At 41.0% G+C, this 17316-nt stretch overlaps 2 protein-coding genes across 6 annotated transcripts in view; both read right to left on the reverse strand.

Moving 5' to 3' along the window:
• atp2b2 (ATPase plasma membrane Ca2+ transporting 2) overlaps nucleotides 1-10024 on the reverse strand; it is a 111433-nt gene extending 101409 nt beyond the window's left edge. The window contains exon 1 of one of the 3 annotated variants that reach the window (XM_077009936.1): nucleotides 9917-10024. The gene's annotated coding sequence lies outside the window, so the exon portion shown is untranslated. Of the gene's footprint in view, nucleotides 1-9060; nucleotides 9217-9280; nucleotides 9503-9916 lie in introns of those variants that run through there. The other 2 variants (XM_077009927.1, XM_077009953.1) reach the window with 2 other exon arrangements.
• A 5719-nt stretch (nucleotides 10025-15743) lies between these two features.
• iars1 (isoleucyl-tRNA synthetase 1) overlaps nucleotides 15744-17316 on the reverse strand; it is a 52024-nt gene continuing 50451 nt past the window's right edge. For all 3 annotated transcript variants that reach the window (XM_077010049.1, XM_077010038.1, XM_077010059.1), the window contains one exon: nucleotides 15744-16081. In XM_077010049.1, coding sequence (XP_076866164.1) covers nucleotides 16002-16081 — 80 coding nt within the window. In that variant the 3' untranslated portion in view covers nucleotides 15744-16001. The remainder of the gene's footprint in view (nucleotides 16082-17316) is intronic.

The following is a 17316-nucleotide window of genomic DNA, read 5'->3' on the forward strand; positions in this document are numbered from 1 at the left end:
TACCGCATACATAACACTAAATATGACATGATTTTTAATAACACTACTGTCAACCAATGTCATATCATATTTCCCATGTTACCCTGCCACACACTTATGAAACCATCAAGAGGGGGACAGATCAGGATACAAGACTACATTCCTAAAAAATGTCAGCCGGGTTAAAGGAACAAAAAAACATTTTTTACCACCAGTAGCAAATATTTCTGAAGCTATTTTATTGTTAAGAACCAAATATCTTTGTAGTCCTCAAATGTATCAGCTTATACACCACAGAGTGGGTCCTCAAGATCCAGGTGGCCACTCCTACAATAGATTTAGTGTGGAATCTCTGAAACATCCGGGCCACTAGATGGCACTATAATGGCTTCACTATGGCTTCACAATAATGGCTGTTTCATATTGGGAAGAAGAATAATTGAAAAGTTGTCGAAAAAAGTTGGTGTTAAAAAATGAAAGGAGATGAAAGCTTCAAGCTTGTAAATACAACTTGGCAAGCTGAAATGTATTTGGAGTATGATAAATTAGGGTAACTAGATCCAGATCCACATCACCAGATCTTTTCCCGTTTCTGAGGAGAACTGTGAGAAATGTTCTCCCTACAGACCTTTACATACGCAAGATCAATGAAGGATTTCAGCTTCATGCACGAATCACATTCAAAATGAAAATAATGATATCAGTAGATTAATCAGACTCAGCAGAATGAGACAAACATGGATAACTGCAGTTTTGTAGACACTCTTTTGAAGAAAAAAATGGCATGTTTGCATTACGTTGGCGCATAACAGAAGGTCAATTCCTTGAGTGATCAAGGTTGAATACCACTACCACAAAAGTCAGTTCCTCAAAGTGTCAAGTGTGAATAATTGACTCAAACTGATTGATAATTGATGAGGGCCGTAGAAATAGGCCAACCTAAAATAAATACCTGAACACGATCGGCTCATAGCACCAGCGTTAGATACTGTTCCATCTACTGCTCAGACTACAGAACCCGATGGCACCAAGCAAGCAGTGACCAATGAGAGGCCACGTGGGACATTCTGGGTTTCTGCCACAGATGTTTAGTGTACGTAAAGATTGATTAAATGTGCTTGTTTCAATGAATCATAGTGGAGGTCAGTCACGGCTGCCATTTAAGGCGAGAACAATGTATCATTTATTAATTGTTATCACAATCTTGGCAGTACTGAAGGCCCAGAGTTTTGCAATATGCAAATGAATCCTCTAACAAGTCACAGCTTTTCATTATATGTTGTGGACATCCTGAGCACTGTCCACATCAGTGTTCTGTGGACGTTCTGATGAATTATAGTGTTGTAATCTCAAATAATTCTGGTCAAAATAATACAGACACATAAAACAGGACAAAACATGTTATGTCATGCAGCACTACCATTAGAGATTCCCATTAACCTTTTTTTACTCCTTGTGCTAATTGCTCGTTCATAGTGTATTTCCATCAGGTTGGCTTTCATTATGAGAAAACTCAATAATGACAACCCGTAATGGCAACCCGTGTGTTTACCTGCACATCAATACTCCAGTCCTGACTAAAACCATTACTCTGACTTTGCAGGTAGTCATGCAAGAACCTTTTTAAATGAGAGTAAACTGAATCACATTCTGCAAACCTGACATGTAAAACATATCTGGATTTCTGTTCAATACTTTGATTAGTCTCTGCATGTAAATAGTTGAGCCACACTAGAACGAGTTTTCAAATGCTGCAAGAAGAACTGTAACCCAAATTCTGCAGGTGCAACGTGTGGAAAAGGTGATGAGGTAACCGGGGAACCTCCACAGGTGCCAGAAGGCTCAGGTGCAGCACGACTCACTCATCACGTTTGGATTTGATGTCATGTCTTTTTTTTTATTATGGCAAGAAAACTGACAACCGTTTCTTTGATCTCGTCAGCTGTTTTTATCCTTTTGGTTGCTTTTGCATAATTGCTGCCATTGGGATAATGATGCAAACACACGAGTAGACACAGATTACGCACGTTATCACATCAGAAAATGTGATTTATTCCATCAAGTTCTTATTAAAGCAAATAATCCATGGAACTAAAAACAGCTGCCAGCAGGACAATTTAACCAGGTTAGATGATGAAATATAAGAATCAGCCAGCAAAATATCTTATTTTGCTTGGATACTGACTGGACTTGAAACCCAGTGTAACATTTTCCCACTGGTGATCTCAATTCTCATTTTTCAACATGAAATACAAAAAGCAAACTCATCTGCCATTGAATATAGTTATAATTGTATATAATAATATTATAATATATACATATTGCATAATATAATATATTATTATATTATAAATAGTGGATAAAGCATGTAAGAAGGAGGTAGTATCAGGATTCTATCACATCAGTTATTCATTGTGGTTGATGTCACAGCCGGATGACGCAGAGACTTCAGTGTGAGCCTCAAGGTTAAAGAGGTCGAATTACAAAGCTGCACATCACCCCAGTGGAGCACAGGCAGAATACCCTCAAGCCACTACCCTTGGGGAACGCAGCACCCACTATTACGGACACGCACCACCCACCGTTACGGACACGCACCACCCACCGTTACGGACACGTACCACCCACCGTTACGAACATGCACCACCCACCGTTACGGACACGCACCACCCCCCGTTACGGACACGCACCACCCCCCGTTACGGACACACACCACCCACTGTTACAGACACGCACCACCCACCGTTACGGACATGCACCACCCACTGTTACGGACACGCACCACCCACCGTTACGGACATGCACCACCCACCGTTACCACCCACCGTTACGGACATGTACCACCCACCATTACGGACACGCACCACCCACTGTTACGGACACACACCACCCACTGTTACGGACACACACCACCCACTGTTACGGACACACACCACGCACTGTTACGGACAAGTGCGCAAAAGTACGTCTCGTTAAAAAAAGCTGTTGGCAGGCAGAACATATCCTTAAATATGTTTTGCTTTTACAAGATGAGAGGAAACAGAGTTTGTGTTTGGTTATGCTTGGCTCCCATCACGTCATAACTCATCAATGATAGCAGGGGAAGGACTACAGTACAGCTCATCAGTAAATAACAGCAAATACCATGTCATCTGGTTTACACTCACACACAGAAAAATTATGTCTGCTCTAAATATCAGCGAAACCCCAGTGTCTACTTCATCAGACATGGCATTTTAAACAATTACTTGCCATACCAGTATGGTGTCAGTGCGGTCATGCACTCCCACCGAAATGCATCTCCCTGTTGGTACCTCAGTCATTTCAATCCTATTTAGACCTAAGTAATATGTTATATTTTCTAAACATGTTAACCTAGTCAGAATCAATATGAGAGGGTCCTGGCATGATCTATACTGCTACTTACCATTTCCACTGGGACAATCCTTGATCTTGAAAAATGTATGAAAATTGTGTTCATGAATATTTCCCCCTTTTTATAAGTCATCATGGTTCCAGGTAAATGTAACGGAATGAGCGGAGGGGAAGGGAGCTGGCCCACACACAGAGGCACCTGCACACAGAGGGACCCACACACAGTGATACCCACACGCAGAGGGACCCACACACAGCAGCACCCACACACAAAAGCACCTACAAGCAGAGGGACCCGCACACAGAGGGACCCACACACAGAGGCACAGAGGGAAAGAGACGTTCTAATACAGTTCCAGACTTTAATGAATTCATCGCTGTGTTAGACTCAGTCGTGTGTTCTCTCCAAACACACCAGCAGCTGTACACAACACCCACTGCAGCTGTAACCTAAATCCTATACAACAGCACTGTGCTGCCATACATACAACAGTTATAACAACCATGTACAGTGCAGTTTGTAATGTGTGACAAATGCTTAGATTCATGCTAATTTGATTACCATTCCAAGACTCCTTTCTGTCCATCTGTATTGAATGTGCCTAAACACACCGAAAACATGAACACACAAGAACAGTTTAACACCTCACCAGCCGTCAAATGTCATCTGAGCTTAACATAACAGGCACCCTTATTAATATTTTTTACTCTACAGCTGTGTGTGTGGAATTCTTAGAGAGATTATGTGGTCCTAGCAACAGTGCCCGGTGAGCTCTACAATAAAGTGCACACCTACAGTGGACACAAAAACACCATTTAAACAGTGACACAGTTTTCATTGATTTGCCTGTGTACATCAGCCTACCTGATTTCAAATAAAATAATGCATAAAGAATGAAAGTGCAGACTGTCAGCTTAATTAACGGGTTTATAAGTTCACATTGGGTAAATGTAATATGAATTAAAGCCCTTTTCATACAGTCATCCAATTTAAGGAGACCAAAAGTAACTGGACTGTTGGCTGCTTTATTAACCAAGTGTGTCACGTCTGTGTCAGCTCAGCACACAAGAGTTGTACAGTTGATTTCTGCCCATAGCGCTTGTGTCTCGAGTTTGCTGTTGGTATTTCTAAAGACCAAAGAAATGTTAATGCCTGTAAAGAAGGTTATAATGGAGATGGGAATTTCAACAAATCCATCACATCCAAAATACAGTATCAAAATCGACTACTTGATGAATTTAGGAACAGCAAACAACCTTCAATCTAGAACACTGAAGGACACAGTATTGGATAATGGATTTTTTAAAATAATGAATAGAATAAAAGCACTTCTTGACTGTTTAATCTGCATCTCCAGATGTAGAACACACTCCAGCTCTAGAACACACTGTAGATGTAAAACACACTCCAGCTCTAGAACACACTGCAGATATAGAAAACACTCCAGCTCTAGAACACACTGTAGATACAGAACACACTCCAGTTCTAGAACACACTGCATATGTAGAAAACACTCCAGTTCTAGAGCACACTGCAGATGTAGAACACTCCAGCTCTAGAACACACTGTAGATGTAGAACACACTCCAGCTCTAGAACACACTATAGATGTAGAACACCCTCCAGCTCTAGAACACACTGCAGATATAGAAAACACTCCAGCTCTAGAACACACTGTAGATACAGAACACACTCCAGCTCTAGAACACACTGCAGATATAGAAAACACTCCAGCTCTAGAACACACTGTAGATGTAGAACACACTCCAGCTCTAGAACACATTGCAGATGTAGAACACCCTCCAGCTCTAGAACACACTGTAGATATAGAACACACTCCAGCTCGGATATAGTGGTAGAATTATGGCTTGGGTCAGAATGGCTACTGGACCTTCTTGGCTTTGCTGATGGTTCTGCAAGCAGAATGAGCAGAACTGGTTTAGATCATCTAAGGAGGTAAAGTAATAAGGCATCTTAAATCCTGAGATCCTACAATACCTTAAAACAGGATGGTGACCATGCTGCAGTAAAATGGCCCCCAGCACTGTGCTAAAGCAACTCTGGAGTTTTACAAGGCCAAAAGTGTCATATCCCAAGCTGAAGACCACCAAGCATCCACTTCTTTTACTGACAACAAGATATTAGACAAAAAGTTTGCAGAACAAGCAGGAACAAAAAAAGGCTGCATTACAGATAACAGAGCAGAGAAGAAAGACAGCTAAGCATCTGCTGATGTCTAGGAAATTACTTCAAATCATCATTAACAAATATTTTGAAACCAATCACTAAACATGACAAAATTACATAAGATTGTTATGTTGTTCAATTATTTTAGGTCTCCTGAAATTAGTGGGTCATGTAGGCAAAAGGGACTTTGTTGCCTTTATTCTTAAATCACATATAAACTTTAAAACACTAACTCCACAGTGGTAACTTAATTTGAAATTGCATGTAGAGCCAAAACAATGAAAAAACTGTGTCACTATCCAACGTGCTGAGGCTGAGGGGAACAGGTCAAACCCATTAGGGCCTGTAGTATTCCCATTATATATGTTTACTGGCCAGTATGAGTCTATATGCAGACAACAGCCCTCTTCTCTCACTGAGCCCCACTGACTTGTGCGCAGCCAGGTGTGTTTCTGAGTGCCTAGATGACATTGAAGTCTGGATGGCAAAGTACTCTCTCCAGTTACATGAAAATAAATTAGTTTATTTTCTTTGGTCCACCCAAGCCCATAAACACTATGTGTAAAAACCTTGGTGTGTTGTCAAATCAGGTGAACCCTCTGGTTAAAAATCTCAGTGTGGTCTGACCACATGTTGAACATCAAAATTTTATCTGTTGTTAAAAGTAGTTTCTTCCATCTTTAGTTAAATGCAAAAATGAAGTAAATTCTAAGAAGTCATGATCTGGAGGTTGTCCGTTGACATTGAGACTCTACTGACCTTAACACAGGTGTTAATAAGACCTGCCTGGCTCATTCAGAGTTGATACAGAATGCACAACAAGACTGCTCATAGACACAAAGGATCGTATCACTCCAATTTTAGCCAGGCCCATTGGCTGTTCATTACATGGTTCTGTTTAGGGTTCTTTTATTTGTCTTTCTTCCATTACAGAAGAACTCTAACCCAACTCTCTATCCAGCTCCCTGAGATATTCCCGTCAGCCTCTCTTGGCCTTTTCACCGTCTTGGCTAAAGCTGAAGAATACGGTGCTTTTACACTTGTAGCATTCAGGCTGTGGAACTGTGTGGTATTAGATATCAGCCATGCCCCATGTGTCTCCGCTTTCAAAACCGAGACGACTTTGCTTTAAAAAACAAAAAACCTTCTTTTGCCAGTTTTCTGAAGTCTGCAGTTTTTTTGGATGAATGGTTGACTGAGCATTGAGGTACATGTTGTGTCGCTAGTGATGTTTTTTGTACAGGTTATGGATCAGGCATGTCCAGTCCTTTGGTTTAAGCTATGCTTAATAAATAGAAACTTACTTTCTTACAGGCAGACAGAACAAGCTAACAGGACAAGTCTGCACAGCACCATAAGTGTGATGTTTATTCTCTTTCAAGTTAAGGACACAAGACCTTTGATGCAAGTGGCCTAGCATGAGAACTTTGAGTCACAAAAGAGTCACGCCATTTAATCTCGGCATCTAGACAAATGATATTCATTATAGAAACTGAGGAAGTTTGTTAACCAGATAAGAAACCAGTAAGTCACGATCAACTAGTAAACCATCAATGTATCCCATAAATTACTTGAACCTTACCCTCAAACCTGAAAACCCTCTTCCCACCATCACATTCACACAAGACTGTGATCACAAACCTATAGAACATGTCTCATTCATAAACATCAAACATATGCACATATTTGAATGCCACATATCCCTCTGCCTAATGTCATTTATGTCCTGGGGAGTCATACTTCTGTCTGTCCTTAGACCACAAGTAACAGTGTACAGTAAAAGTGAGAACAACATGCTCCATTAGCTTTAGTGAACAGTTCTAAGTCACTGTCCCTTACACAAAGCTGAGTAAGCAAGGTGTTGAGTGCCAGAATATAGTTTCAGCCATGTGCAATAGGGCTAATATTGCCAAGATGAAAATTAATATGCCTTAAGATTTTTCTTTAGTTATTTCTTTAACCATTCTTTATGCTGCAAAACCCACCCAATGGGAAAAGAGAAGTCTTACATAGCTTCAGACTTGACTAAATCATACAACAAAACCCACCCAATGGGAAAAGAGAAGTCTTACATAGCTTCAGATTTGAGTAAATCATACAACATAATTAATCTGGTAACTGAAGGAAAGTTGGGATAAATATTCAATTTCATATCTCAAAGGGAGAATATATGGTAAATAAATAAGAATAAATTGCTCTGTATGTATACATACTGCTACTGCTGCAAAAAACACATCCTTGCACATTTGCCTCATCAAATTAATCTTCTATACCTTCAATACATCCAAACGTTCTCTGATGCTAAAAAAGCTGATGCTACTTGAGTTTCGAGTAGTTTTGTTAGTTTGTGTTTTTAAAAGTGCACCAAGCATTAGGATTGTACTGCAATGTCTGAGGACAAAGACCTCAGAGCGTTCAAGCTCTGATCAGGCAGTAAGAGGACAGTGTTGAAGTGCAGACACCTCCACAGTGGCACCACATTTCATATTTTTACTGGGGTTATTAAACATCTCCCTCATGCTCATAGTCTATAATGCTAAGCTAATGATTAGCAGCAGGACTATTAGCACCAACAGATGTGTCATTTTAAAAAGCATTTGCAGAATAATGCCAGTGCGCTAGGGGGAAAGATGCAAGCTACTGTAACTCCTCTGGAGGAAGTGCTACGTTTAATCCACATTTACAAAGCGACGTTTCACCACTTTAACGAAGTTGATTAAGAAAACGTCAGAAATGCTTCAGCCTACAACACTCTCTACATGATTTGCATCTGAAAAAGAACATATTCCTATACAGTCTGCAATGTGTAGGTGGACTGCACATAGGTTAACAATGAAAAGACCTTTACAGTGACCAAGAAGAACTCTACAGTTCTCCTTCTAAACTGTGCCACACGAGTAAAGCGTCCAGTCTTATTTAAAAGCCTTCAGTCAGTAAATACCCAAACCTGTAATATATGTAATAGTGTTGCAGTACCAATACACACTAACATGCTCCATATAACACCCTGTGACAAACTTGCACATAGAAATAGTAAGCTGATATATTTTTCTAAGAAAGACTTGTTTTACTCTCAGCTTAATTACGAGGATTTACACTGATAATACTGCAAGTTTGACTCCACTTAGTCCTGAGACTTACCAACCACATTAAATTATTAGACCAATCGTTATGACGATGAAGGATGTTTGAAGGTATTCTACTCTTCACAAGACAAAATGCATTTCAGTGAGAACGTGGAGAAGCACTTTTTAAAAAGCAAACATAGACGTTAGGCCCAGCTCTACTGAACGGTGTAGCATCACTGGACGTCTAATCCATCTGAATGAAATACATTCTGGCCAGCATCTCAACAGAATGTAAACAGTACAGTCTTCAATTTCGGATAACTAAACCCGTTAAGATGGTTTATCAGAAATGTCACCTTCTTATAATGCACAAAATACTGCTTCTCGTACTAAAATGGAGATAACAGCTAATAGTTTTCATTAAATACTTTGGTGTAATATCAAGACTCACCGCTGAAGCCACCGGTATGCTGACAGACATGCGACACGTTCAGTCTCCGGCGGAGGCAGAAAGACTGAACGTCACGTACCCGCTATCTTTATATTACCGGCTTAATTCAATCTCGGCATCTATCCGTGTTCAGATAACTATCCGTGTTCAGATCAATTAAATGTTCACGGGCCCAGGACATAAATTGGTTTGCTGATACGGAGTTGTTTCGTTCCCTTACCTGCGTTCAGTCAGCTCAGAGATGAAGACGATGTTTGCACACATCTGCTCGAGACGTGATACTCGTTTCCATTCGCACCTATGACGGTGCTGACCAAAAATAACCCAGCTGTCGCGTGGAGCCGAGCACAACGGGGAGCGATCAATCAAATCTGTTACGCGATTCTCTCACATTGTCAAATGCGAAATCAAAGAGTTAGGGGAAATATGCATGATTTACAAGAGCGTCGACTGTGGATCCTATTTTTGCGTGTCAATTTGCAGAGTCAGCCTTCTGAATGAGGACCGATTCATTTAGTAACCAACATGTTGGGGTCAGCTTATGGATGCAGATCTCTATGGGGGAATGTTAGTTTTACTTATTCCTTTTCGGTATTTTACGGCATCTCAAAGTTTACCTATAGCTTTTAAGTGCTGCATTCAACGTTTGTCTTTTTCATTAATGGGGATTTTAACAACTGTTTTGTCGCAGTATACGATGAGTCTCATCCAGCCTAACTGTTCACCATCACCTTGTGTTCGAACAGCCCACGTTAGCTTACACGAAATGAAGACAGCATGTTTTCGAAAAATGCATGAAACATATCAAATGACAGAGCTGTGCAATTCGCGGCGAATTTTGCCAGAGGTTGCTTACCTATTTTTTGCCTTTTTTCTGTGTGCGTTTTTGTGCTCCAGCGAGAGACATTCACTTGTAAGATCCTGACAAAGTGCATAGGGGCCTGTATACTAGATTTAAGTGACTGAGATTTTTCCATTACGTACCTTATATGCACGCCTCGGGAGGGGGACACCGAAAAGGAGCTCCAACAACACACGGAGGTTTTCAGAGAGAACCAAGTGTTGTGTTGTAAAAATGCATCGCGTGCATGATCAAAAACGATTATTTGTGGAGGTCCATGAAAAACCGTCCAAGAAAAAGCTGCTATATGTTGAAAACGACAAGAACCAACATTTGTTTCCACTTTATAAGTTACAATTCAGGTTTTTCAGTTGATTTGACGATACTATTGACATGTGCCTAGTTTGTCTCTAAATATTTTTGCATAGATGAATGTACAAATTAAATGAAATAAGCCCCCATCATAGTTAAGGCCATTTAACTCGAAAACCCACATAGCCTTTCACCTCGCCCAAGTGGCTCGTTTGTGTTGTGCACGTGCTGAAGAGGTGAAGTTGACTCTCTTCGTGGTGGTTGTTAGCACAGCGTCCGTTCGCCACACACTCCTAACACTAGCTCCCTCAGCACCTGGACGCCCCGCCTTCCTCCAAAGCGTCACAGTCCCTAATGACCACTGCACTGTAGCCTCAAGCTAAAGGAGAGACGCAAAAACAATAATACGGTAGAGGGGACAGTGGACGTTGTACCATTACACACACTCGCTCTCTCTCTCACACACACACACACACACACACACACACACACACACACACACACACACACACACATATATTAGTTCCATTATAGATGTTTTCTTTGATCTTCCTAATATCTTTGCTGCATGTTAACAACTGGAAAAGCAAACAGATATATCATTATCATTAATGCAATGCCCATTAGTATTAAAATGCCTTACCACTGGAAATAACAAATGCTTCATTCTGATGGTCTGACAGTGTTTAAGAAAACAAACAAACAAAAAACACAATCAGCAAGATTGCTCTTGCTCTCTAATGTAAAGCTGGTTACATCTAATACAGTGGACAACTCCTGCAGTAATGCATGAGGATGAATGGGTGATGAGAATTGATTCTTTTGTGCCAGTTATTTTAGTGACTGTGTTAGTAAAAGGTACATGTAATACATTTAGAGTGGATGCAGTCTATAGTACCACAGTTATTATACAAATGGCCATTATCAGTATCTCACTCTTGATGATCATGTTGTTCTTGTCATGCACACACCCATCATCCATAATAATGTGTAGATCACATTGTGTCACCAAATCAGTTCAGACCCAACTCTGATCCTGTGGTATCTGACAGCAACCATTCCTGAACATTCTTGTGTTTGTGTGTGTGCGCATTATCATGCCGAAAAGGCTACTGTCATTATGGAATGATGTTACCATGAAGGTTTGTACTTTATCTGCAACTGTTTTTTTAGGTCAAAGTAACATGCACATGAATGCATGACCCAAGGTTTCCCAGCAGAACATTTCTCAGAGCACCATGCTAAACGTCTTCCATACTAAACTTCTATATTTGTACAGAAGAAGCATCTTGGTGTCTTCTCCAGGTACGTGATGTGCACACACCTTGTTGGACCGATCCACCTCCAGTTCTGATGCTCAATCATTGGTGGATGGTTCCGCATGGGCACTATGACTCGTCTTCAGCTGTGCAGGCCCATGCAGTGAAAGCTGTGATGCACTCTGGCTCCTGCTGCCTTCATCACTGGCAGCCTTAACATTTACGGCAATTTGTGCTGAACAATCGGAACTGGACAAGCCTTGGGAACCCATAACCCAATCAATGGTGGTTCCACCTTGTGCCACTTTTGGTATTCTTGGAGATTGTCGGAACCAGCTATTTAGCCATCATGCTTTGGCTCTTGTTAAAGATGCACAGATTCTTACACTGCAAAGGAGCCATGATGCCAGTCTAGCAATTAGTAGCAGGGTGCAAGATTCACACAGCGATAGAGACACAACCAATATGTACCAATCATATACAGAAACACATGCAAGGCAATTGAGTTTGTACCACCATGTCCAAATGGGAGAAACCACAGAGAGCTGTGGAGAACCATAAGGATCAGACTCTGTGGTGCCACTAAATCCAGACAGTGAATCAGAAAGTAACAGCAAACCAGCCTGACGGTGAACCAGCCTGACATAGTAATGGTAGATGAGATTCGGAAAGCTGGAATGGTAACAGATGTCAGTTCCAAGTGACAGAAACATCTGAAGAAAGGAATATATGTGGAGAAAAAAAACACACACACAAGCTAAAAGAAGAAACAGTGGTAACAGGGGCACTTGGGGACTCCATCATATCCCAGGAATGACATCACTATTCTCAGTATGGAACAGTGCAGTGCAGGAAAAAGTGCAGGGAGAAGTGTGAGGAAAGTGGTACAGCCACCCACCAGATTGAACGAGAGAAACTGCAGTGTGCTGTAGTGGTGCAGTAGAGGTAGTAAAAACCACAGGGCTCACAAACAGGATGTTCAGACAGACGTCCATCATCAGCTGAGCAAACAAATTTCTTCTGGAGCATTAAGTTTGTTTACCTGATGAAGGACCTCTGTCCAAAACATTCTGTTTCTTTGGAAACCTTGTGTACTTCACTGGAATTTTTACTACACCTCTCTCTACTGACACAAACACACATTAATCTATCCATTTATACAAACATGTAGCTATAGATATGTAGAAAATCAAAGGGTCTCTAAGACGATAGATGGAAACAATGCATTTTTGTGCTTTAGGTCAGCAATCCAATCTTTACACCAATGTTGATGGCTCCAATTCGAGAATGCAAAGATTTTCACAATGGTTTTCTATCAATTGGAGTGACAAATAAAAAGACTTAAGATGACTGAAGAACCACAGCTAGGTGTGTAAATTCGAGCAGCTACTTATTCCAACTCTGTAAATCCCTTTTATCACCTGCTGCATTGTGCTATTGTTGCAGAATGTTCTTGATTCTCCCACACTGCCTGCTCACTACCAGACTGCAAACATCCCGAAGCCCTGACGCCTCTGGTCCGAATTGGCCTTGATCTGTGTCAGTCATGGATAAGTGAAACTTGAGCAAGAGGTTTCAGGTTCTCCTACGTAAAGTCCATTAATTATTTCTCCCATTACCTGGTAGTCATTTTCTAAAAAGGGACTTGGCAGATCTACCTGAGAGATGTGTTGTCTGGCTCCTTGGGTAGTTATGTAATACACATGGTGCATTTGTGATGGTTATCACCTCTGTTGGATAAGGTGCTACGAACTGCCTAAATACAACTTCATTGGGGCACCAAAGGCTCCTTAAAGAACTTGAACCCCTTGGCTACTCGGCTACTACTCTATCCAGTAGTGTTAGTGCTAGAATACTAATTCTACTGACACTTAAGTACAATGTACGTAAGACTCATCAAGGCTCAAACGTCATGACTTCATCTGGTTCCTGTGGATTTTCAATGAGGAACAGTGGGCTGATATTATGATTGGCTGCATGAAAGGGGAATGGTTTGCTTTCCTTGTTCAACTCCAACCTGTGCCTTCTACATCAATCTCCCAAATGGGCTCTTTTAAACTGCTGTGGCTAATGGTTTAGCTTAGGGGAGACGTGGTCCGCCTTCCAGCCCACCAAGGCCTAGCGAGCCAATCACCTGGGTTCTGCAATCACTGTATTTCTTTCATTGGTGGTAATAACCCCTCCACAAGGTCATCCTTTGGGCTTCTCCATCAAGTCATCAGGACATTGTGGTCTAATTGATTCAAGTCTGCAAGTCACCAAATTAACACATATTTCATATTTCACACATGCATTCAAACCAAGACTTGAATTATTCTGCAAACACTGTTGCTAATCTCCAAAAAATCAATTAGAACTTTCACAACTGTAAGCAATGTCATCTAACGGTACCAAAAACTTGAATGCAGGACTTCAAATACGTCCTTTTGAAACATTATGCATAATTAAGGTAATATTTAATATTTGTATTTTCCTTCAACAAAAAGCTTTGACAGGAATATTGTGTGAGTTACCCAGTTATCATACACTTTCAAAAGGAGTATTGTTTCCATTTGCTGTATATGAACAGATTCAGATACATGATCAAAGCAATGTAGTTAAAAAAACAACGTGCTGCATTCCATGATTTTGATGTTTCAAAACAAGATGACATTTTTGATGGTGTAAGTGAGGGCAGTTTGGCATTTTGTCCTTAAGAGATATTACACTACAGTTCTAATCCTAACAACTGACACATGAGTCTGGGAGGGTGGTGTTAGTGTTTACATGTCTTCAAGATCCTAGTCGTCATAATTTATCCAGGTGATTTTTCTACAATGATAGTGGCAGGAATAAATATGGATGAGTGGGACGTTTTTTTCTACACAGTATAGCTTTATTCGAGCAGCACAAAACTAATTTGCCAACTCAAATTAATTAATTAACAATTCAAACTGCAATGTTTAACACTCCCAGACATGGTGTGCAGATCTTTGTGTGCGTAATTTTTTGACACTATTTCACATTCCAGCACATTTCACATGTTCTGGCCAATGTGTGTCCCGTTGCACAGAAGGCACATGGAACAGACTGACTATGAGATCAAAACGATGGCGTGCAGGAGGAAGACTTGTGCAGTTGCTAATCCCTGTCACTCTAGTGTTCTCTCAATAATAGCTTAATTACTTCTGAAGCCTGAACAGTTGACATGGGCAAAGTGTGAACGTGATGAAGTGAGTGTGTGGGCGCTCGCGTGTGCTTGCGTTCGCAGCAGATGTGTGACTGGCTGCACTCTGCCCTGCTCCAACAACTTCAGAGGGAGTGTGTGGCGAGCGAGCAGATGGCCCAAGGTGTGTTTAGCATTCACTCGGCAGAGCACAGCGATGGAAGCACAAGAGGCCAAGGCATCGCTACTCACCGAGGGTCCCGCCACACGTACCCAAAAACGGCCTCGAAGACCTCGAGGAGGTGAATGGTGTGAGCTGAGAGGTGGTTACACCCAAACACAAATTATGCTTTTTGAAGCTTTTTTTGTTTTTATACTTTTAAATGATTTTAAACTTTTAAGCGTGTAGATTTGTAATTTACACACACACACACACACACACACACACACACACACACACACACACACACACACACACACACACACAAAGGAGGAGCTTCTGCAGAGGGAACATGATGTTTTCTGCAGGTCTTTCTGGCAGCTCTGTAACGGAGCCCCCAGTTGTAGAACACATGAACGACATTATGCTGTGCCACTCTGAGGGTCAACAGCAATCTCAAGTGTTCCCTCATGTTTAGTTATAGGACCCAGCAGAAGCTAATAAATCAGTAATCACTAAATGCAAGATTACCAAATGAGGTATACATTTTAGTGAGCTCACTGTATGCACTATGATCCCACTTACATAATATACACAGAGAACTGGCTCACAGATTATGGCTCAAATGCACTGGAGGAGTTTCCGACAGTTTGACAGAAGTGATCAAGTTAGCGAACTGACTGAACTGAACACTTTGTGCAGACTGCAGAATGGATCATTGTATTTTTCCATCCAAAAATTTCTTCAAAGAGCCTTTTTTGTAGACCATTAAAAATGTAAAGATGTTAACTAAAATAGTACAGATGTTGCTTATTGTGCTGGCTTTCTTTCTACCACATGAAACACAAATATCGAACCACTAATATAGGAAATGTAGGAGTCATGGAGGATTAATCTACTAAGGATTCTTATATAATGATATGTAACAGTCCTGACCAAGTTACAATTAGTAAAGACACATGAACATCATTGGTGTAATAGTTTAATGAGTTTTGCATTACCAAAAGCAAATGCAAATCTTTTCCCAGAGAGATAATGAAGCAGTTCACCTTTATAAGTTCAGAGTGCAGTTATTACACATCCTAACTTTGATTACTTGACAAAAACCCTTAAAACCCAAACAATGGCATGCGAGATGTTGCCAAGTAATTTCATTTTAGGCAGGAAACATGCTCCATAGACAAAAGTAGGACGTAAAGGAGACGTCTGTTTCTCTAAGAACCATTATGCTTCTGCAGTTGTGGGCAGAACTCGCACATACATCATCTTCGTGTTCAATGTCTTCAAAGAGGTCTCGATGATTTCTGAAATAAAACGAAACAAAACAAAAAACCATTTGTCTCAGGGGTCACAGCCAAGTTAAAGCAACACCTTCAAACTCCAGCTACAAATTAAAAATCTTTTTAGGAGCCCAACAACAAGAGCACAGTAGAGTTCACACATCTACAGAGCCTAGAGATAAAAATAATATTGAAGACAAATGTCTGAACCTCATGGTCATGGGGAGGGCAACGGAGATGAACATGGGGCATATTTATCTCTGCATTAGCAAAGTCTTACATCTGATAGGACGACAGCAAAAGCTTTGGGGTCATGACCCTTTTTCTCTGAGATGCCAAGAAAAATGAATACACATCTCCCCCTCATTCCCATTTATATGGGCATGAACCTGAAGCATTTTTTTTCCTGACTCTTCAAACTACGGCTATGAGCACTATTCCCCTCAGTAATGGTTCTGTTACCCCCACCTTCCCCCCTGCAGTAGGTCAGCACAGCAGATCCATCACAGGATGTAGACAAAGCAGAAGGAAGTTTTGTACTTCAAATACACCATACACCCCCCGCCCCAAACCACCGATGAACTCAGAATTAGTCAGAATGTCTTTCAAAAACCAATCCCCCACCCTACATAAGAGGAAGTCAGCAGAATGCAATTTTGCTACCCATAATATAAACAGCCCTGAGACCCTTATTAGACTTGCCTAAATAATTAGGAGGCATGTTAAAGCCCATCACGCACAGAAGTGCCCAGGGGACACTGCAGCACTGGAAACTACGGTGAAGATCCCTTTCAATATTGGTAAATTAGAAACTATTATACATGCTCTAGCAAACGGGCCCTCAGACATCCTGATGGGCTTCAACACAAGGTCAGTTACAACATTCTTCCAACTTCATTTACTTGGCAGCATCACAACGTTGGAGCTTAAGGGCATGAACTATTGCTGAAGTTCACTCTTCAGAAGATCTGAAGAACAGCCAAACACTTACCCATTTGACTCTGAAACATCACTGTGAAGAAACTGTCATGCAGAATTTGAGTTGCCTTTGTATTAGCTCAATCTTAACTGTAGTGGCTACAACAGTCCCGGGTGACACCCGTCTGAAAAAATTGAAGACACCGTGACTCAAGTAGTATAGGAGGTCTTGGCGTCCCTCTTGGTCCTCAGAATAGTTTAGCCTAAGCTCACAAGTGTGTGGTCCTATGCTACTATGGACTGGACCCTAGTTTCAACACAGAAGAACAAATACCTTACTT

This window comes from Brachyhypopomus gauderio, chromosome 1 (genome assembly GCF_052324685.1).
Source record: "Brachyhypopomus gauderio isolate BG-103 chromosome 1, BGAUD_0.2, whole genome shotgun sequence".
Classification (NCBI taxonomy): domain Eukaryota; kingdom Metazoa; phylum Chordata; class Actinopteri; order Gymnotiformes; family Hypopomidae; genus Brachyhypopomus; species Brachyhypopomus gauderio.